At 46.0% G+C, this 22,361-nt stretch overlaps 1 protein-coding gene across 4 annotated transcripts in view; it reads right to left on the bottom strand.

Moving 5' to 3' along the window:
- Positions 1–22,361, bottom strand: part of SLC9A8 (solute carrier family 9 member A8) — a 74,889-nt gene that overhangs the window by 28,164 nt on the left and 24,364 nt on the right. For 3 of the 4 annotated variants that reach the window (XM_070801864.1, XM_070801866.1, XM_070801867.1), the window contains exons 4-8: positions 21,941–21,999; positions 16,809–16,892; positions 11,376–11,477; positions 10,250–10,329; positions 5,204–5,347 (exon numbers count right to left, since the gene is read on the bottom strand). In XM_070801864.1, the coding sequence (XP_070657965.1) occupies positions 5,204–5,347; positions 10,250–10,329; positions 11,376–11,477; positions 16,809–16,892; positions 21,941–21,999 (469 nt within the window). The remainder of the gene's footprint in view (positions 1–5,203; positions 5,348–10,249; positions 10,330–11,375; positions 11,478–16,808; positions 16,893–21,940; positions 22,000–22,361) is intronic. The other variant, XM_070801865.1, reaches the window with a different exon arrangement.

Below are 22,361 nucleotides of genomic sequence, written 5' to 3'. Positions count from 1 at the left end.
AAGAACACTGGAGTGATTGCCATTCTCTTCTCCAGGGGATCTTCCTGACTCAGGGATCGAACCTGGTATCCTGCATTGCAGGGGGATTCTTTCCTGCTGAGCCACCTGGGAAGCCCTGATCAGGTTATTAGCCCAAGCAAAACCCATCCTCAGTTTACTGCCATGTTTAAGAGGAAACCCAGTCTGACCCTGATCCTCCCCACCACACCTCTCACCTCATTTCCTCCTATTCAGGTCGGGCCCCACCACCACCGGCACCTCCCTGCAGGTCACCTGTCTTTCTTCCTGGGCTCCAGCCAACTCGTTTGTTCTCAGAACCCAGGGTCAGTGAGCCTCCCTCAGGGACATGTGCCTTCACACAGGCTCTCCTGGTGCCTGACCTCCCCTGCACAGCGCGCGGGATAGCGAACCATCCCGTGAGGGCCAGGCCTGTGCCCACCTTACTCACGGCCGTGTGCCCGGGCCTAGGGCAGAACCCAGCACACAGAAGGTACTCAACCAACTTCTGCTGAATCAGTAAACAAAACAAAGACTTGTCTAGAGTAACATTTGGCCTCATTAACCAGTGTTTCATGAACTGGTTTCGTTTTCTTTAAGCGTTTTATTTATTTTTGGCTGTGTGAGCAGGGACTCCTCTCCAGTTGCGGTGTGCGGGCTTCTCACTGTGATGGCTTCTCTTGTTGCAGAGCCTGGGCTCTAGGGTGAGTGGGCTTCAGTAGTTGTGGTGCATGGGCTTGAGTTGCCCTGCAGCATGGGAGATCTTCCCGGACCGGGGATCGAACCCGTGTCCTCTGCATTGGCAGGCGGATTCTTGACCCCTGGACCACCAGGGGAGTCCCGAGTTGGTATAATTTTTTGGTGTGGGGAGGGTTCTTTTTTTTGCTGGCTGTGCTGGGTCTTCGTTGCTGTGGGGCTCTTCTCTAGCTGCACCGAGCTGGGGCGGCCCTCCAGCTGTGGGGCATGGGCTTCTCAGTGCGGAACACCGGCTCTGGGGCACGCAGGCTTCAGCAGTTGTGGCTCCTGGGCTCTAGAGCACGGGCTCAACAGTTGTGGCGCACGGCCTCCCAGACCGTGGATTGAACCTGTGTCTCCTGCAGTGGCGGCACTTTCTTTACCACTGAGCCACCAGGGAATCCCCAAACTGGTATACCTTTAAAACAGGATCATCTCAGGAATTCCCTGGAGGCCCAGTGGCCAGGACTCTGGACTCTCACTGCTGAGGGCCTGGGGCTTGACCCCTGATCAGGGAACTAAAATCCCACAAGCTGTGTGGTACAGCCAATTAAAAAAAAAAAAAGGGCAGGATAATCTCTGATAAAAGGATGGCTTGGTCAGATAACCTCAGCCTTTTGTGGAGATTCACAGCACAATATAACACAGTAAAGGTTTTAAAAAGTCCTGCAGAAAAAGAAAACTAACTTTTCTCACATAAATGTTTTCCAAACTCACTCCAATCGCCCCCATTCCTGTTCTTTCCCAGCAGATCATGGGTTAACATCCCACCCAGGGGAATGCTGGGAACCAACAGGGTTCCCACTGGGGAAGTGCTTTTGAAGGCGAAGGGCACCTCTAGCCTCAAACGACCGACCCACAGATGACCTGAGTAGCGTCCCACCCTCACCCCATTTCATGACCACAGCCAGGGTGCCAGCTGGCGTCACTGCTTTCTTTTCATGCAAAGGAGGCTGAGGGCCAAAGACAGTGGCTAATGGGTGAGGTCACAACAATGGTTAACAGCAGACCCCAGGCCACGGCCAGTGATTTCCCAACTCAGGACAAATGAAGGGAGGATTCAGACCTTTTCTGGCCTGGAGATTTTGTGCATTTTATTTTTCTTCAGGCCATGTTTCTCATACCTTAAAGAATAAAAAGTAATACTGATTCAGGATCCATTTCATGAGCTTTAGCTGCAGCTGGAGAGAACAAAAGGTTTCTACAGCAATTATTTTAAGAATAGACTGTCAAAGTAACAAATCAAAGCTAAAAATAATTAAGCTTAATGAAGAAAACAGAAGACACTTAGCTTTTCTGGCATTTATGAAAGTGAAAACATTAAAAAAAGGGGGTAGTTCATTAACATCTTCAGTTACAAAGATAAATGCATCATCAACGGATCACTTTGAAAACAGTCATTTATGAAGTATACACTTAAAAACAAGATGTGATTCTTCCTTGTAACCAAGGAAAGCTGGACAACACCTCCCTCCTACACGACAAACACAAGGCAGACCTGCCACGCCCCCTCCCCCACCTCCCTCTTCTCCCTGAAAATGCCAACGGGCTCACGGGATAACCGGGATAACCGGCCGAGTCAGAGGCTGACTTAGGTCAGTGACTCCCGCCCCAGCCTGTGTACCAGCATCAGAGGAGGTGAAGGCTGGAAAATGCACGTGGCCCATTGATCCAATTTTGGGAACTGTCATCAGAGGTGATCCTGGCCTTCAAAAGTACTTTTCCAGAAAAAATGTGTGGCTAGGTACAGTGACTCCATCCTTTCTCATTTAAAAAAACAAAGTATCTCCTAAGCTTTGGCCTTTTTTTGTGGCAAAGAGACCTGGAAAAGCTCAAAACTAAGATTCTACCTCAAGAGATTTAGGAAAAAAATAAATCAGAGATAATCAGTTGAGTTTAGCTCCTAATCTATAAAAATAACTCCTGACGTCACCTCCAATTTAGGCAAAATTCTTTTTTTTTAAAGATCATTTACTCATGGCTGCATCAGGTCTTGGCTGTGCACACGGGCTCTTTGCTGCAGTGCGTGTGCTCCTTACAATGTGGGACCTTGGTTCCCTGACCAGGGATCGAACCCATGTGTCCTGCACTGGAAGGCGGATCCTTAACTACCGGACCACCAGGGAAGTCCCTCGGCAAAACTCTTTATCACAAAAGTTCAAATGCACAGCCAGGACACAAGATAAAAGTAAAGACCAGAAAGCTAAGAGGTTTTCAAAGCAGATCTTAAAAAAAAAAAAAAATATTGCCATCAGATTATTTTTTAAAGCTCTTAAAGCATGATATATGATGATCTCCTAATAAAACTATAAAAAGTTTTAAGAGAAATGTAAAAAAGCCAACAATGGGGAACTGGTTAAAGAGAGCCCGGTAAATCCATAGAAGGAACATTCTACAACTGGTAAAATGATGTTACGGAAGACTATTTTATCAACTCTGCTCAATGGAAACATTACAATATATTCCCATCTAAATAAAACACATGTATACATCTACCAAACCGTTACCTGTAATTATCTCTTGGGAGTTACAACGCATGTATTGTTTTTTCTTTTTTCTTCTTCCTTTTACAGTTTTCTAAATTTTATATGCAGAATATATGTATTATTTTAGAATATATACATATATTTTTGTTTTAAGGTCTGGTGAGCCCCTCTTTCAATTAAACAACATTTGGTAAGTTCTTTCTGCAAAAGGAGACAAAAAGGGACAAACAAGACACAGCAGCTGGGGGACAGGAGGAGATGAGAGGACCTCACATGACGGCAGACGCCGTCACTGCCTCGCATGACGGCAGACGCTTCTGTTTTTAAACATATTTATTCATGGCTGCACTGGGCCTTAGCTTCTCTCTAGCTGTGGTGTGTGGGCACACAGACTTTGTTACCCTGTGGCATGTGGGATCTTAGTTCCCCAATCAGGAATCAAACCCGCATCCCCTGCATTGGAAGGCAGACTCTTTTAACCACTGGACCACCAGGGAAGTCCCTAATGGCAGATGCTTTTCATGTAAGTGTATTTATCTAGTAAACTCCCAAATCGAATCCTACGCTGAGGCGTTATCACCCTCACTCTAATATTGAGACACCAGTGGCTCCAAGAGGTGAAAGAGCTGACCCAGGGTCAAACAGCTATGAGTGGCCATCACTGGAGCTTGAACCCAGGTCAGTCTGACTCCAAGATCTGGGCTCTTTCCACTACAAAAATATTCTTTTATTCCAACACAAGAATTGTCAATGTAGTCTATATTGAGTGGTTATGCTTTGCAAGGAATCCCACAACAAAGAAAGCAAGTCCAAAATCAGAGAAAGGAGAAGCTACTCTCTAACAGAACGCAGAGCGGCCCCTCAAACGCTCTTCGCTCGTCTCTGACGCCCGCACAGGGCTCCCTTCTCTAGCCGCTCTGATGTCTGTGCCTTCTCGGTTTTCTGGCAGGACCGTCGGGCCCTCCTGGCAGGACCTGTTAACAAACACCCCAGCTGCAGAGTGCAAAGGCAAGGAAACAGCCCTGCATCCAAGAAATGCATCTGAGATAACTCAGACTCACTTCCTTTGCCCAAGGACTTGAAAAAAAATATTTATTATTATTTATTTGGCTGTGCTGGGTCTTAGGTGTGGCATCCAGAATCTTTAGTTACCACATGTGGGATCTAGTTCCCTTGACCAGGGACTGAACCCAGGCCTCCTGCCTTGGAAGCAAGGAGTCTTAGCCACTGGACCCCGAGGGAAGTACCCACAGTGACTTCCTGACATTTCATGACACACCTTTAATTTCTCAGCTACTGTCAACATGGGCAGTGATACCAACAAACAACTGAAAAGACCCGCAGTTTCCAAAGCAGCCTTCACACTAGAGCAGCTTAAGGCAGGATGTCTTACAGCGGAGAAAAGGAGGGCGCCCTGCACCGGCTCACAAGTGGGAGAACAGGGCCTCTGCTGACTGCTTTCGTCTGGAATAATCCTGTCCAAATACTGATCCCTCAACTGGCTGCTCAGCTGTCCTCTGGGGACTCACCCCAGACCTATTGGATCAGGAGCTCTGAGGGTGCCGCCTGGCAATGCGACATTTAATAAGCACCCCGTGATGCTGATGACAAGCTGGGCTTAGTTTAAAAGCACTGCTAAGGACTTCCCTGGCAGTCCAGCGGTTCAGACTCTGTGCTTTCAATGCAGAAAGCACAGGTTCAATCCCTGGTCGGGGAGCTAAGATCCCTGATGCTGTGCGGCCCAGCCTAAATAAATAAATAAAAGCACTGCTAGGAGGTAGGTCCTCCAGGGCAAGGATTCTCCTCTAATCACCCTGGGCCTTGACAGTATTCCTGAGGCACACCAAGGTTTGTCAGGACAGAAGGACGGAGAAGCGGCGAACCAATCACCCACAGGACAAGCAGCCGTACGTGCAGCTGCACGCGGATATCTGCCCTCTGATACGAGGCCCTTTAGTTCCGCCGCTTGAAGAAAGCACACTTACTTGGTCAGGACAATGGAGACTGCGTCATTGAGAATGCTCTCTCCAAACACCAGCATGTTGAGCACTGGGTCCACATGAAGGGCGTTGAAAATAGCAATAGTGGCCACTGGATCAACAGCAGAAATCAGGGAGCCAAATGCAAAACTGTCAAGAAGAGAAAAGGAAGGGGCAACTCTGTAATGCTTAAACCTGGTCCAGAGAGTAAAAGTCAAAGACTATTTAGTGTAACATAACAGGACACCCTGTAGCTGAAGGAACTACAGAAGATGGTGTCTTGTTTTCCACTTAAAATACCTGCTGATTGACACTGTGGGTGGAGCAGTGAAAGGCCCACTCTATAAGGAGCTGTTAGGTATGGCCTGGTTTTCCGCCGCAAGTACAGAGACTTCATCTTGAGCAGTGACTGAGGGAAGGCTTCTGCTTAAATACATGACGGACATCCCAGCCTTCTTGGTCAGGGCAGCTGGAGCCGTGAACCCAAAGGGCCCATGTGCTCCTGGGTCTGACCTGTGCTTTGCCCGTCACCAGGCCACCGGAGTACCGTCTGTGACGTCGCCAGCCTCCACTCAGATCTGCAACATCTAAGGAGTGCCGAAAGTCAGCAGCACCTCCAGCGTGCTACAGGGGCCGGGCGGCTCGGGTGGCAGACATCAAAACCAGGGCTGCCTCTCACCAGGCCAGAGTGCTCACCTCAGCACCCGTGAAGGTCTAATTCCTCCAACACACATGCATCGCCTAGTATGTTTCAAGCACTGAGGCTAATAACAGCAAATACGTATGTGGCATTTACCACGTCCCAGGCACTGTTCTAAGCGCTTTACAGATAGTAACTCAATAATCCACACAGCAACCGTATGACACCGGCTTGCATCTCGTACTGCGCCGCTTACACAGGAGAAAACTGAGGGACAGTGAGGCTAAGGAACCTGCCCAGCAGGATCCAAACACAGGCCAGCTGACTCACAGTGGGGGACCTTAGCCACTGCGCTGGACACAGTGATGCCCAGAGGCCAAGACCAGCTCAGGAAACGGCCAGTGCTACACAGGTGGTCAGGCTGATGAGAGAGGAACATGGCAGGATGGTGTGGGTGGGGACCACTTAGATTGGGTGGTCAGGAAAGGCCTCTTTGAAGAGATGAGGATTATTGAAACAAGGGCCTACGTGACAAGAAGCGGGTGGCCAAGCCAAGGCACTGGGGGCAGTGACCAGAGTAAGCCCCCTTGGAGGCGGAGCAACCTTGGAGGTGGAGCAAGCTTGGAGATGGAGCCCCCTTGGAGGCGAAGCAAGCTTGGTTGCCTGAGAGGCAAAACAGTGAGCCTGGCAGCAGTGTAGTGAACCAGAGTGGCTGGAGATGTGGAGGCTGGGAGGGAGGCAAGGCCAGGTCACCCCTGGGGGCTGCCTAAGGAATTGGGACGATTATTCTCTCACCCATTTGTCTTTTTCCCCTGAGAGTTCTTGCAAGCCTTCGATTCCCTCAGAAGGCTACACCTGGCACTGTTTCCCTGCCGCTGTCACGGGACAGTCTCAGGTAGAGACGTAAGCCAGAGCCCATCCACCCGCTTCCCGTCCTCCCTTCTAGGAGGGAAGAGGGGCTACTTGGCCTGGGGACCAGGGTGTGCTGTGCCCTGGATGTCCCCAGCAGCTTCCGTGATCATCCAGCTCTGAGCTCAGGGAGAGGAGTGCCGGAGGAGCGGACTCCTGGCTGCCCGGCCAGCTACAGAGCTCTTCATAAATCAATAACCTGGCCTTCTGGTTTCCACGACAGTGCCCTGGGACACTCTCAGCTCAGACTGCAGCTCGCAGACTTGCTCTGCCCCCACAGACAGTCATGCACTTTGTGAGCTGTGACCTTACCTCTTGCCCCGCCAGGAGCGCCCAGGCGGTGAGTGCCATGTTTTAGTCACGGGTGTTCTCAGGGTCTGCGCTGCTGTTTGGGGAAGGCGGCAGGCAGGAGGGAGGGCAAGGGGATTCCACCAACCCGGGAGGCTGTGACCTGCTGGTGGCTGGCCTTAAGGCCCTCGCTCTGAAACCCACAGAGATTCTCTCTTCTTTTAGTCCCACTCTCCTCACCCATAGCACATAAAAGGGGCCTTGAAGGAAGATGAGTGTCTAAAAAATACATCTTGGAGACTTCCTTGGTGGCCCAGTGGTTAGGACTCCTCGATTTCACTGCAAAGGCCTGAGTTCAATCCCTGGTTGGGGAACTAAGATCCTGAAAGCAGTGAGTTGCAGCCAAAAATTAAAAAAAGGAAAGTACGTCCCAAAGCGGGGTGGGGACCTGGGAGCCGTGGCAGGTCGTGCGTCCGGCACTGACTTCGTGTGGCTCGGCTGGCCCCTCCTCCTGCCCCTCAGGGAGCACCCACAGCCCCAGATCCAGTGACCTTCAGTTTTCCTTTGTGGAGCCTGGCCCCCCCGACTCTCCAGCTGCGGAGTTGCATGGGGTGCAAGGAGTAGGCAGGGGACCCGAGCCTGGTCAGAGGACCGTCACCAGGCATGTTATCAGGTCACCGGGCATCAGGCTGGCCCTTATGGCAGGGGTGGCTGAAGTGAGGGGCACCGTGAGCCCGGAGCCACTGGTGCTGCCAAGTGGGGTGAGCATGCCCGTGGTGAGGCTGACCAGGGAAAGGCTAAGACCGTGAGAGGAGGGGTTCCGGACACTGGGTCCCCAGAGGCTGTCGTGCAGGAAGCCGTGACTCTGGGGACACTTCAGTTCTACGAGTCAACAAACTCCTTTTTTTTTTGCTAAAATGAGTTTGTGCCGGGTTTCAGTTGCACTGAAGAGGACTGACTGCTGCTCTTTCTAACAGTCCCCGTGGCATCCTGACCTGGAAATCGAAGAGTGGGAATGAGAAGACGGACTGATGGATGGACAGAGGGATGGAGAGATGGCAAGACCCGTGTTGAGCAAATCTAGCTTAACAGTGACTGTGGAATCCAGGGGGTCGTGTGCGTGCAGCGCCTCCCCTTCCTGTGCGTCTGACATTCCCTTAAGAAGTCAGGGGAGACGTGCTCGGCACGAACATAGCACATGTGGCTTTGGCTGTGAATCTAAACTAGGGCACAGTGTTTCTGACAGAGAACACGGAGAGGCTGAACTATGAACTGTCTGGATCACGGAGGGCCCTGCCTCTAAGCGGTCACTGGATCTTGCCCTCAGCTTCTCCACATCACACCTTACGACCCAGTCTTTCAAAGGCCAGGAGCCGGAAGTTCAACTGAACAATGCCTTTTTTTGAGTCCGTCATCCCCAATGACAGCAAGGTCCACAAAACAGAAAGAAAATGGACTGGGTGGTGAAATAATACCGGGTGTTATCTACGAGGGAACTAGCTTTCTGGTAGAAACACCCATAACGTAAAATCTTCTGTCCAACAAAGTTATTTTCATGTTTCTACAGTGCAGGGGTCCATGCTTGACAGGCATGGTGTTTTAAACAGGACTAAGTGGTCAACATTTAAAACTGGAAAAATCCCCTATTAAAATCTAGAAACTTGGCCTCTTTTGAATTAAACAATTAGGTATCTGGTCATTCCGGGCCCACGTTTCTACATAGTAATTACTAGATGCACCTGAGGTGGCGGCCCCCTTCAGAGAGAGCGGGCTCCCTGGTTCACCACCGTCACCAGCTCTAGACACACACCTGGCCAGCTTCCTTCTGTGAAGGGTTCCACCAGGCCCTGCAGCTGTGTGGTTTACAACCACTGGCTAATTTCCCCCAGAGGACACCCCCTCCCACCCCCGCAATCTGTGCGACAGTCACTTTCTAACAGGAAAGGAAGTGTCTGCCCACAGAGAAACTCCACCTGGGTCTTACTCTGCTTGTCTAAGGGCCAATTCTTTTATTCCTCTCTTCCTGAACATCCCATCCATCGGTTCCATTCAATTTCACAAGGATTTATCGAGCATTTTTTGCATCTCTAACCAGCTGTTCCTAAACAGGCTGAAGGAATGAATGCTGTGACATCTGCCTTTATAGCCACTGGGTTTTGAGCGTTTCTTTTCAGTTGCAAAATACCTTCAAAATACAGACTGTCAGTTCTGCTCTGCTTCCTGCTCCCTGTGAAACAAGAATGCATCTTTCCCTACTTATTTATATATTGAGACTATCTTACAACAAAAGCTTTGAGATCTATGTCCTTGGAGAGAAAACAAGATTGGACTTGATGTTACCAAAGGCACATTTCTCAAGAAAAGGGCTCCAAGGTGCTGCTGTAAAGACTGTAAATTCTCGCCGATCCAGTGAAAGGGACCCCAGGGCTGAGCACTGGGTCTGACTTCTGAGCGCTCCAGCCGGGCCAGAGGACAGAACCCAGTGTTCCTGGCAGAGAAACACGAGAGATGGGCTGCAGACTCACTGGCCGTCTCAGTGAGGGGAAACCAGGTCACACTCTGTGTGCACTTCTTTAGCACTAGATCTGGTACCTTCCAAGAGACAGCTGCCTAGGCTGCCTCCTGCTAAGCTGATTATGGAAATTTCTGGATTGGGCTCCTAGACAGCAGCTCTGAGTGTCCGACAGAGTAGCTTCAGGCTGGGGAGGGTGCCCACAACAGAGGCCTCGGCCCTGTCTGCTTCCACCGCCCCCTCCCCGCTCCCTTAGTGGGAATCCCAGAGTAAAGGCTGACACCTCACCCCTGACTCCATCCCCAACCTATCAAAGAGACAAGTTTCCATTATGGCCACTGAAAAGCTTTAGAAATGAGCTGCAGGTGATCTTTAATAATAAAAGGACAAATGTGTAGCCTGCAGTGTGTGTGTGTGTGTGTGTGAGGCGGGGGTGGGTGGGTGGGGCAATTAATGAACCAAGAGTTATTCCCTTGAAAGCTGAAACTAAATCATTCCTGTCAGCAACTGACTGGAGATCTTCAAAATTCTTCAAGACAGTTTGATTCATTTTGGAGATACACATCAATTCAGAATAGATTCTACAGCAGAAATCGTCAGCCAAACCAAGAGACACAATAGAGAAGTCAGGAAATCAATACGGAGAAAACTTTCCCCAGTAAAAAAGTATAGCCACATGGGTGTTACAGGATGAAAGGTTTACCTGTCTGTCATGTTGAGTTTAGAGATTACATCAGCCTGTAAAATAAAACACACAAACACACAGACACACAAAAAAAACCCCTGGAGAACAGCCAAGAAGATTGAAATGTCCATTAGTGTTTTATTACAGACTTTATGGACATTAATCTTCAGTCCCCAAACCACTTGCAAAATACAGAAAACTCCTAAGTTTTAGTTTAGGCATGCATCTGATCATCATACGTCTAAAGTATGACAGAGAATGCTACATTCGTCAAGCCAAATTAACTAGTTTTCTTCTCTAAAGTTTATTCCCCTCTGATGCTGGAAGCTGAGCAATGAAGAAGGCTGCATGACAGACAGATTTATTCTGGTGCCATCGAGGCAGCGGTAAAGGTGAAAATCAGACAGAGCCATCAAAAGAAGCAAACGCATCTTACACACATATAAAGGAATCTGCCAGTCAGCCCAAGGCCTGCGCCTCAGACTGCACTCGCACGACTGGGGCCGACACACGGTCTACGGCTGACCGGCTGGAAAAGAACGGGGACGTGCGATAGGCATGCGTGAGGCAAAGTCACAGACACTGCCTTCCTAGGCAGGTCAGGGTTAATTCAAATTAATTTGAACTCAAAATACAAAGCACTCAATTGATGACACTGGGAACTGCTTTAGGAATGGTGGAGAATCCAGGGAAAATCATTCTACAGGACAGTTTGGAATGGAGTGAACACATTCACAACCATTTTTGATTTTTAAAATGCAAATTTTTATTAAAGAAACAGAAATTTAACTTTGCTTCAGTCTGATAACATAATCAATATTGTTATAATTTGAAGATCTTGATGGTATATATTGTTTTATTTTTAGGTATTCCAACTTAAGACAATATTGGTTTGCAAATATAATCAAATACTTTGGGGGATTATGGAAAAGATTCACTCAATTCCAGACAGCAAAGCTTCTCGGGGACGCTGAGAAACAACTTGAGCATGTCTTTACTGTGCCTGCTTGACTCTGGATTTCTTGGCAGGAGAGCATTTACCTCGACTGGAAACCCAGGCCCCATCAGGTGTCCCTACCCCACTTCCCTGCACAAGCTCTAAGAATGTAAGGTTTTCAAGGTTTTTCAAAGATATTTTCCTTACCTGACCCAGAAAGTAAATTCCTCCACCTACTACAAAAGCAGAAATTGCTGTACCAAAAACAGCAAATAGGGTGATGGAACCAATATTTTGAAAGAAATTACCCTGTTTGAAAAAGCAGAGATGAGAGAAATGATTAGAAAGGCTGGTCTGGTCAGTGAAGTCATGGCCCCACAACTGGCCCTCCTTATATGCTTGAATCTCTGTAAAGGGCACCGTCACCCCGCAGGGTGGGCAAGCTGGAAACCTGGGCGCCCTCCCTCACCCCCACCTGCAGTGCAGAGCCAGTCCCGCGGCCTCTGCCTTCCCCTCGTCACTCACGTCTCTCTGCTTGTCTCCATTGCCCCTGCCAGCGGTCAGCATCTCTCCCATGGACCACTGCACAGCTTCTGTTAACAATAAGTCTCAACCATCCCTGGCCTTGCCCTCTGCTCTTCAAGGGCTTCCAGAACGATCTTTGCAAAAGATAAACCTAACAGTGCTGCCTTCATTCTGACCCCCGTTTCCACTGAAAACACACATAAAACGCAACCAAAGCCTGGATGGTTTGATTCCTTCAAAGTCTCCAACCTCCCGTGTTCTCTGGGTTCCCAGTCACACTGGTAGCTTTTTTTCCCTAATTTTTTTATCTGGCTGTGCCAGGTCTTAGCTGCCGCACACAGGATCTTTGATCTCCGTTGTGGCACGCAGGATCTTTAGCTGCAGCATGTGGGATCTAGTTCTCTGACAAGGGACGGAACCTGGGCCCCCTGCGCTGGGAGCTGGGAGCTGAGCCCCCGGGCCACCAGGGAAGTCTCCTCACTGGGAGCTTTTTGTTCTTCAAACACATCGTCATACTCTCTGGGCTTGGACCACTCTTCCTTCCCCTCTGCTTAGTGACCTTTCATCATTCTCACTTTCCCTGAGGGAAGTCTCCTCTGACCCCTCCGCCAAGTCAGACGCAGCCTCTGTTCTTGATGCACACCGCCTCTTCTCTTGGTAGCGCTTGACGCGGCTGAAATGTGACACTTACTTATGTCATGACCTGACTGCTATCTGTCCTTCCCACTAGGCTGCAGGCTCGGGGGGGCAATGACCATGTCTGCTCTGGTACGACACAGTCACCGGCATATGCCTATCAGATGGATAATGCCCAGTGAACAGGTACTGAAGGAATTAACTGTGTTTCTGTCTGATCAAAGTCCAAAATCTATATAACGATAATTTTTTCAATTAATTAAGAAGAGGTACATTACTATAAAGAATATCAAGATAATAGGTTATACTATCAGAAACTCCTTTGTGCTGTCCACATCTTTTAAGCAATTTTATTCCACTCTATTAGTGAAATAGAGTGAAATAAATATGACAAATATATTCCCATCTATACTTTACAGCATTTAAGAGAAAATATCTGAGTCCAAGCAGTAGTAACATCTTTCACATATCCATTAAAGTTAAGAAAAACAAGCTGTTTATTAGAATCCTGTGGACTCTACTTAGGGACAAGGCCAGGGAATCTTGATGGCCTTTGACTGTGGGCCTGGGCAAGGAATCCTATTTTTTTTTTTAGTCAGAAATGGTCAAGCCACAGACAAAAGGAACTGATACTTTTTTTCTGGCCGCATCATGCAGCTTGTGGGATCTTAGTTCTCTGGCGGGGGACTGAGCCTGGCCCTTGGCAGTGAAAGCACCGAGTCGTAACCATCGGATACTTTAAATCTAACTTCAAAAGACTGCCTCACTCCACATGTAGAGCCCACTAAGCCTATCTCCTTCAGGAAGTATCTTTGCTTAATTTTTTGCAATTTTGACTTGGCTGCCCACGATCTGACATTCAATTACTTTGGCATATCAATCTTTAGCATACAAAGAACTTTAAAATAACTTAAGGCAAACACAATGATTGGGTTCTTTCCTAAACAAAAGACTTTCATCTATGAGTTTTTCTTTGCAAAGAGCTGTTTTGTCTTTTTAAGAACAGATTACACTAACTCTTGGTCTGTTTGTGTGTGTTTAGTTGCTAAGCCATGTCTAACTCTGTGACCCCATGGACCGCAGCACTCCGGGTTCCCTGTCCTTCACTATCTTCCAGAGTTTGCTCAAATTCATGGCCATTGAGTCGATGGTGCTATCCAACCATTTTATCCTCTGTCACCCCCCCTTCTCCTCTTGTCCTCAATCTTTTCCAGCATCAAGGTCTTTTCCTGGTGCTTTCCTGGTGGCTCAGATGGCAAAGAATCCACCTGCAAGGCAGGAGACCCAGGTTCAATCCCTGGGTCAGGAAGATCCTCTGGAGAAGGGAATGGGTACCCACTCCAGTATTCTTGCCTGGAGAATTCCAGGACAGAGGAACCTGGCATGCTATGGTCCATGGGGACAGAGGAGCCTGGTGGGTTACTGTCCATGCGGTTCCAAAAAGTCAGACATGACTGAGCGACTAACACTTTTGTCTGTTTACAGGGATCTAATTCTGCTGTAACTTATGTAGTTGGCTAATATTAATCTGGATATTGAAAATTTACCAAAATTCAATTTACCCCACTATAAGAACTTCCCTTTGCTACATAAGGCAAATTCATCTGCTTCTTTCTGACATAATTAATGTTCTATTCTTTATATGATACTAATAATTCAAAGAACCAAACAGCTGCCTACCTAATGCATATCAGCTGATGATAATCGTATGGAAATTTTTAGTCCAAACCCAAATTTACACCAGCAAACACAGCAATGTTAAAATAAAACAAAGTCAACTTTCTATTCTTTAGGGACAAGTGCAGGCAGTGGACAGAAGTCTCTAAATTCACACTTTCAACTCACATTAGTCCCTTTCACATAAACTGTCACATTTTCCGCTGGAAAGTCATCTTCAAAGAAGTTTTTTCTCAAGAAACTATTTTCCTCAAATTCTGAATAAGTTTATTTCCCTCTTCTCCAAAAAAATTAAAAGATAAAAACTTTACATGTGCTAATATAATAACCAGTGTTATGTTTTTAAATCAAACAATCATTTTCGGGAGTTCCAGTTCAATGCTTAGGACTCCATGCTCTCACTGCTGAGGGCTCAGGTTCAATCCCTGGTCGGGAAACTAAAATCCCACACACCGAGCAGCACACCAAAAAGAATATAATACGCACATCACTTTCTTCAGTACTGTTGTGAAGTATTTTCATAGTCTGCTCTCAGTTCTTTCAATATTTGTCCACAAAATTAAAGAGTAAAAGACACTGACCTTCAAATCCTTCTTGCTTGTTTTTCTAACAATTATCTGATGTCAGTTTTAAAAGATATAGGATTTTTTTAAACACTAAATTTCTTTTTCCTTTTGATTAATACACAGTAAAATGGTAACTAAAAAAATCTGGACTGAACATCTTAATTTTGCTTTACTATTCAGGAAGAAAACTAAAGATTTAATTTGTATGTTTTTGCCAAAACTCTCATGACAAATTTAATTTTCAAGTTTATTATGTTATTAATATTATTTAATCTGTATTTATTTTTAATTGGAGTATAACTGCTTTACAATGTTGTGTTAGTTTCTGCTGAACAAAGTGAAACAGCTATATGTATAAACATATCCCCTATTAAATTCTTATTAATAGTAACATTGCTTAGAGGCCCTCATTCTTTTTGATTTCCTGGATTGAAGCTCGCCAGGCTCCTCTGTCCATAGGATTTCCCAGGCAAGAATGCGGGACTGGGTTGCCATTTCCTTTGCCAAATAACAACTAGTCAGGTTATAACAGAGAATACAAGCAGCACTACCAATTACTGTGGTGAGTGGTGAGTTGCTTACATTCTTTCATCTAATGTAAATCTCAAAGCAACCTAGGAGGTAGGGTTTTGGGGATCTTTTTGTTCATTATTTTAAAATTTCTACTCTACTCAAAAGGGGGCATCCCCCGTGGCTCGGCAGCAAAGAATCCACCTGCAATGCAGGAGCCGCAGGAACCACGGGTTTGATCTCTGGGTCAGGATTATCTCCTAGAGGAGATCTCCAGGATGGCAACCCACTCCAGTATTCTTGCCTGGAGAATCCCATGGATAGAGGAGCCTGGAGGGCTACAGTCCACAGGGTCCCAGTCGGATACGACTGAAGTGACTTAGCACGCAGGCACTACTCAAAAGGAACCCATAGGGGGCAGCGCATGACTAGACCTGGGTCTCTGGGTCCAAAATCCAGGCTCTTCCCCTCTCCAAGGACAGGCCAAACCTTGAGTCCTTCCAACTCTCATATTTTTTTAAAAATCACATTTACAAAATAACTGTTGTACTACTAGTATTTTAAGTTGAATCACTTTCTTATTCCAAAACTTAAATACACGAATATTTTAAAAGAACTCACAAAGAAAAGCCTATGGTACACAAAGTGATAAGCTCCTGCCCAGGCAGAAAGAGCCCCATTGGAAGCTGGAGGACAGAGACCAGAAATGTCAGAGCAAAGCAGAGAACCGGGCGGGGCCAGATGCTGTGCTGCAGGGTCAGGAGCCAAGAATGGGCGGAGCAAACTGTGGGAGTCCGGGAAGGAACAGGCCAGAAGGAGCTGGAAGCCTGGGGGGAAGGTTGCGCTCTCCTCTGGAGAGGAGAAGCAGGGCCAGGGACGGGCTGGGAAGGTACAGGGACGGGGGCTTAAGTCGGGTGTCTGAAGGCTGGGTGGGCCCAAGGAGGGAAAGAGGGAGAAACAGGAGCGGGAGAGAACCAGCAGGCCCGGGGCCCCCATCCTGTCATCACAGGACACAGTCTGACTTTTTAACATGGGTCACTCTGCCTCCAAGAGGAGTCAGTATAACGTCCACGTGCCATTAAAATTACTTTGGGAGACTTTTCTGGTGGTCTTGGAGAAGGAAATGGCAACCCACTCCAGTATTCTTGCCTGGAAAATCCCAGGGATGGTGGAACCTCATAGGCTACAGTCCATGGGGTTGCAAAGAGTCGGACACGACTGAGCGACTTCACTTCACTTCTGGTGGTCCAGTGTACAGAAATCCACCTTCCAATGCAGGGGATGTGGGTTTGATCCCTGCTTGGGGAGCCAAGATCCCACATACCCCGGGGTAACTAAGTCTTTGTGCTGTAACTATTGAGTGTCAACTAGAGAGAAGCCCGTGCACCACCACGAAAGACCCACGTGCCACAATGACAATCCCGCGTGCAGCAACTAAGGGCTGGCGTGGCCAAATAAATACATATTTCTAAAAAAATCACCTTGGTCATCTCTAAGCAAAGAACCCCTCTAAGGAAAACACTAGTAAGCCACACTGCCTGAAATCATGAAAGCAGCCCACGGGTGGTGTTTGCTCCTCTTCACCAGTCAGGTGTGATGGTCCAGATTCCACCTCATACCCTAGGCTGTTCACACAGAGCTATCGCTACTAAATTAACACCCAAGCTTTTAAGGAAACACAGGGAGTCACCCAGACCAAAAGCACTAATGCACGCCCAAGTCTTACCTTGTGCAACGAATATCCTGACTCAAATATAATAGGTGGAAGCAAGAGGAGGAAAAACATATTTGGACGAAACATTTCTTCCTCCTGTAAACATAAAATGGGTATTTTCAGAGGCATGGGATTAAGAAATAAATCCATCAGTGAAGAGCCAAAGTCATTCTTCTCTTGGAACTTGGCCCAGTGGAAACATACAATGTTTAAATCACTACCTTGATGATAAAACCAAACAAAAGCAGTGACAAAACAAACAAACAAACATACAAAGACTTCAAAAGAAAACCTATATTTAAAAATGTAGAACAAATGATTTTAAAAGGTGACCAGAAAAATAAACAGCAGAATGAACTGCTTCCAAATGTACAGCAGTAGGCCCTTCATTCTACTAAGGAAAGTAAATTAATTTTAATATAGAAAACATTTCGATTCAAAAAGAACATTTTCAAAAACAAGTCCACAAATTGGAATTCCTCCAGGGAAAAGGTAATGGTAAGCCCTAAAACAATCCACTTAGAGGGAGGGTAAACCCCACTCATGTTTAAAATAGCCCTGCCTTTTCTCTGCCTATCACAGACAACTATGCCATTTTCCTAAATCTGATTGTGATGAAACAATTCTCACCTGATGCCCCTGCAACTTGGGACATGGCTATAAAGTGAGCCCCTTGCCATGCTTTCAGATTCAAATATTAAGTACCATTATGAAATATATTTTTAGAATATGAAAATCTTCGGGGGCAAAGTTACTGTAACTTTGGGGGATGAAATAATAATTTCATCTTCTACATTAATACAGCTCTCTTCTTATAAACCTATGGAAAGAAGGAAGGAAGGGATGAAGAAAGGAAAGGACGAAGGAAGGAAGGAAGCTCTCACTGCGATGGACTGGAGGTAAAATGCATGCTGGTTCTTAAACCCAGTGGTGACGGTAACACCACCTGCTTAAAACTGCAAAATCAGGACCTTTTCAAAAGAAAATCCCAAGCCACAATCTCAACAATCTGATTTCCTGTCAAAATACCTAGTCAAAAGAATGATAAATGTACCCTTACAAATGTATGGCTGTTACCATAAAGACTTAACATGACATTCGAAAAAGGCTCAAAATAGAAGCAAATGATGACTTCTGAAAATGCCTTATTAAGTCTTAAAATAACAGCCTGTGTAACAAGCTCATGACTTAGACTAGGGCCATGTGAAAGAAATGGGCCGACCTCTGTGATCTGTGGGGCACCCTACTGGCAGGCTCTGTGTGGTAGGAACACAGCAGAGACTCTTGGAGTTTCAGAAACTATACTTCCCCTGGGAGAAAAGAGAGCCCGCCTGCAGTGGGCTCACAGCATCCTCGGTCCCCAGTTCACGTCCACCTGGAACCTCCGAAAATGACCTGATTGGAAAATAGGGTCTTTGCAGATGGAATTAAGGGCAGAATCCAGTTGAGATCTTTCTGGATTAGGTGGGCCCTGAACCCAATGAGAGTGTCCTTAAAAGACAGAAAATGACACTTAGACACAGAGATGAAGGCACGTGAAAACAGACTGAGGCAGAGACAGGAGTTATGCTGCCACAGCCAAGAAACGCCCGGGACCACCAGAAGCTAGAAGAGGTAATGAACGATTCTCCTGAGGGCCTAGATTCGCTCCCTTGAGGGAGTGTGGCCCTGCCAACACCTTGACTCCAGACTTCTGGCTTCTGGAACTATGCCTGAACAATCTCTGCTGTTTCAAGCCACTCAATCTGTGGTAATCTGTTACAGAAGCCATAGGAAACACACACGCCACCTGACGGGGAACAGTGTTACAGAAAGATCCCAGGTTCCTTTGGGCAACATCTCCCCTAAAGTGGTCTGAGGTGGTTTGAGGTGGTACTTGAGCAATGTGTGTCAAATACCACCCACCCCAAAGACTGAGAAAGTCAGCCCTTTCTGACTCTTTTTGAATCCCAATTAAGTCAGACGCATCAGTCTGAGGCTACCGTGTTAAGCCTCTCTCCAATGTGCTGATCCCTCTTTTTGACAAAGAGGAGAGGCTTGGCCTCAGAGGCTTCAGCAAGCAAATGCACTACTCTGTTTTTAATTTATAAAAACAATTTTGGTTTCCCACTTCAAACAGTATTATAAAGTTTCCTTATTTAAAATGAACGTTCATCAGTGTTCACAGCAGTCAGAAGGTGGAAACACCCCCGGGGCGCATCAACAGATGAATGGATCAACAAAGTGTGGTATATGCCTACCATGGAATATTATTCAGCCATAAAAAGGAAAGAAGTGATGCTACAGGTTACAGTGTGGATGAACTTTAAAAACATCATGGTAAAGAAAATAAGCTAGATGCAAAAGGACAAATATTGCATGATTCCACTTATTTGAGGTACTAGAATAGTTAAGTTCATAAACACAGAAAGTGGAAAGGGGCCACTGAAAAAACAGAAAATGTTAAAAAAAACACAGATAAACAGAAAGTGGAATACAAAGTAGGTAAAGAGGAATGGGGAATTGTTTAATGGGTAGGGTTTCTGTCTGAGATGATGAAAAATGTTCTGGGCATAAACAGTGGTGACGATTAAATAACACTGTGAATGTATTTAATGCCACTGAACTGTACATTTAAAAATCGCTCAAATGCTAAATTTTATGTTCTCATTTTACCACAATAAAAGCTTTTAAAAAACGGTTGTAAAAATGCGTGTACATAAACAAGCAGGCTGACTTACAGAAATACACCCAGCACATGACAACCAAGGTAGAAGGCCGCCCAGCAGGAGAGTGTGGGAAGGAAACACGGCTCTGTCACTGCTTTCTCACCTCCCACCGCCCCCCACAGCACCAGCTTTCCAAACAGGCCCTGCTTCCTCCTGCGGCTTTCCACAAACACGGCTCCTCTAGAGAGCCTGCCCTACTGTCTTAGCCTAAAAACCTCACCCCTTTCTGAGGTCAAGCACTGGCTGCCTGAATGTGGTTCACTTGTCTATACTATTAAATACGTTACTATTCTTTACCTTGAAAACCAACCCCTGCTGAAAAATATATTTAATAGTGTCCAACTTTTCCATCCCATGGACTGCAGCATGCCAGGGTTCCCTGTCCTTCACTATGTTGGACACAATTGAGTGACTGAAAAACATTAGTGTATATACTTGTAAATGTATCTATGTGTGCATCTAAGTATGAGTAAATAAATATATACATATACACACTCCAAAAAAAAAAAAAAAGATAAAGCAATAAAGATTCTAAAAGATAACAACAACAAAAAAAATATATATATATATATTTAATAACTCTGAAGCATAGAAAATTAAAAGATAACTCTTTTCCTCGTCCTGCTCAGAGCAGGCTCACCCACTCACAGGCTTCCCTGGGCTACCCCGCAGTCCCTAGGGAGCAGCTGCACTCAGCCGGGAGAGTGTGGGCCTGGGGCTGAGAGAGCGTCTGCTTCTTCCAGACGCCAGAAGTTCACATTTTTACATGAAGTTTCTAGAATTTTATATAGATTAATAATATTTAAAAGAAAACTAATGATTTTTTAACTGGTTTTAAATTGATTCCAATTTTGATCAACTGATTTTAAATCAAACAAAATGTGTCGGGAGTGGTACTTACACATCAGGCTCTATCCAGGGTAAGAGTAGAGAAAGGGTGTACGGTCTGTGCTCCCTGCCCGAAAATGAGCCACTGTGAGAGGGTTAAAGTGAACCAGTTGCAGGAAGGCCGAGCTTTATACACAACGCGCTCCAGTGGGGCCTGCCCAGTCCCTTCCCAGGCGGAGGGGAGTTCTAGAAATATTCCAAGCTCAATCCACATCCTAAGATTCATTTCACACATACAGTATGTCCTGAGCACTATTATCATTTTATAAACGTAGCCTTTCTCTTTTTCATTGGAGTACAGTTGATGCACAGCGTTGTGTTTGATTCTGATGTAAGCTGACTCAGTTTTACATATATGTGCATATATATATTTTTCACATTCTTTTCCATTATAGATTATTATAAGATACTGAGTGTTAATTATAACAGTTTCAAATTGCATTTTACCTCAGACTATGAGGCTCGTTTTACAAATTTTATACTCAATAGTTCCACAAGTAAATTAATCTTCACGCCTAGGAGCTGGCTCAAAGTAGGGGGGGCTCAAATGTGTATTTTTATCATACAATTCTTTTAATATTTTGAAATGGACCTTCTTTCCCTTCGCAAAATCAGTTTTGCTAAGCTTCCTACTCAAGTTTCAATCAGTCCGTGGCCCACAGATGAGGGTCACGCGCTAATGACCCCTGAGGGAACGGAGGGATATGAACATCCACAGAGTGATGACAGCGTGGTGTGGCAGAGAAAACACGGAACACACAGAACCAGAAGGCCTGGACCTAAGTGCCAAGTCAACTGCTCTCTGGCTCTGTGATGCTGGACATGCCCCAACCCCTCAGAGGTCACTTTCTTCACCTGTAAAAATGGAGATAATATGAGGTCCATCTAACTCCATGGCTGTCATGAGGATGACAGAAGCTGGCGTGTAAAGCATTCTCTAAGGTCTAAGTGCTGGATAGGTAAGTCTCATTAGCTGCAGCTGTTACAACAGAATCAGGAGAAACAAACACTGTTCAGCATTTAACGCTGGTTAGAGGGCTGTATACAGCAAGGGCTTCGCTGGAGGTTCAGACGGCGGCTCAGCTAGCGGCTCAGACGGTAAAGAACCCACCTGCCATGCAGGAGGCCTGGGTTCAACCCCTGGCTGGGAAGATCCTCAGGAGAAGGGAATAGTCACCCATTCCAGCGTTCTTCCCCGGAGAATTCCATGGAGAGAGAAGCCTTTCAGGCTACAGTCCATGGGGTCACAAAGAGTCAGACATGACTGAGTGACTAGCATACAGTAAGGTAATCTAAGACTGTAAAAATGCACACAAATAACAAAACATGGCACTGAATGCTTCTTAACTCAAAACTGAGATTTATGCTTTTTCAGAAAACTCAGATGTAAAGATATCAACCCTAATCTACTAAAATCAACGGGACAATATAAACTTCATAGACAGTCAAGTAATGATAAGAAGGCCACCATAACCTCCACTGTCACTAAAACTAAGAACCAATCAAACTTGTACTTATGTTAAAAAAAGAACAGTTGGGTAAACCTACCTTCCAATTTGCCAGTTTTTTAAACTCTATAATTTTTATAACTGCTCCCATGAGAATACCTAGAAGAGAAAATGTACAGATTAACAAAAAATTTAAGATATAAGAAAGATTTCTTGAGTTTATTATTCTAAAGAAACTGATTACTATTACGTCTCTGAGTGGCTTTTATGAATTTCTGCAAGTTTTGTGTCTGAAAACATAAGAATGGAAATTAGTGTGGAGTTTTACAAATCATATGAGTTTCCCACCTGCATCTCAGGCAAACCTCCCATAACAAAGTCTACAAAAATCTGGGGGTGCGGAGGAGGGGGCGGAGAGGGGCAAAAAAGCTTTATAAAACAAGACCAAAAAAAAAAAAAAAACCAAGACCAAAGGGTAGTTTGCCTGGCATGGAAGACTTAACACCGCTCATTTTTTATTT

This window comes from Bos indicus, chromosome 13, assembly GCF_029378745.1.
Source record: "Bos indicus isolate NIAB-ARS_2022 breed Sahiwal x Tharparkar chromosome 13, NIAB-ARS_B.indTharparkar_mat_pri_1.0, whole genome shotgun sequence".
Classification (NCBI taxonomy): Eukaryota; Metazoa; Chordata; class Mammalia; order Artiodactyla; family Bovidae; genus Bos; species Bos indicus.
This window is presented reverse-complemented; position numbering and strand designations above follow the sequence as displayed.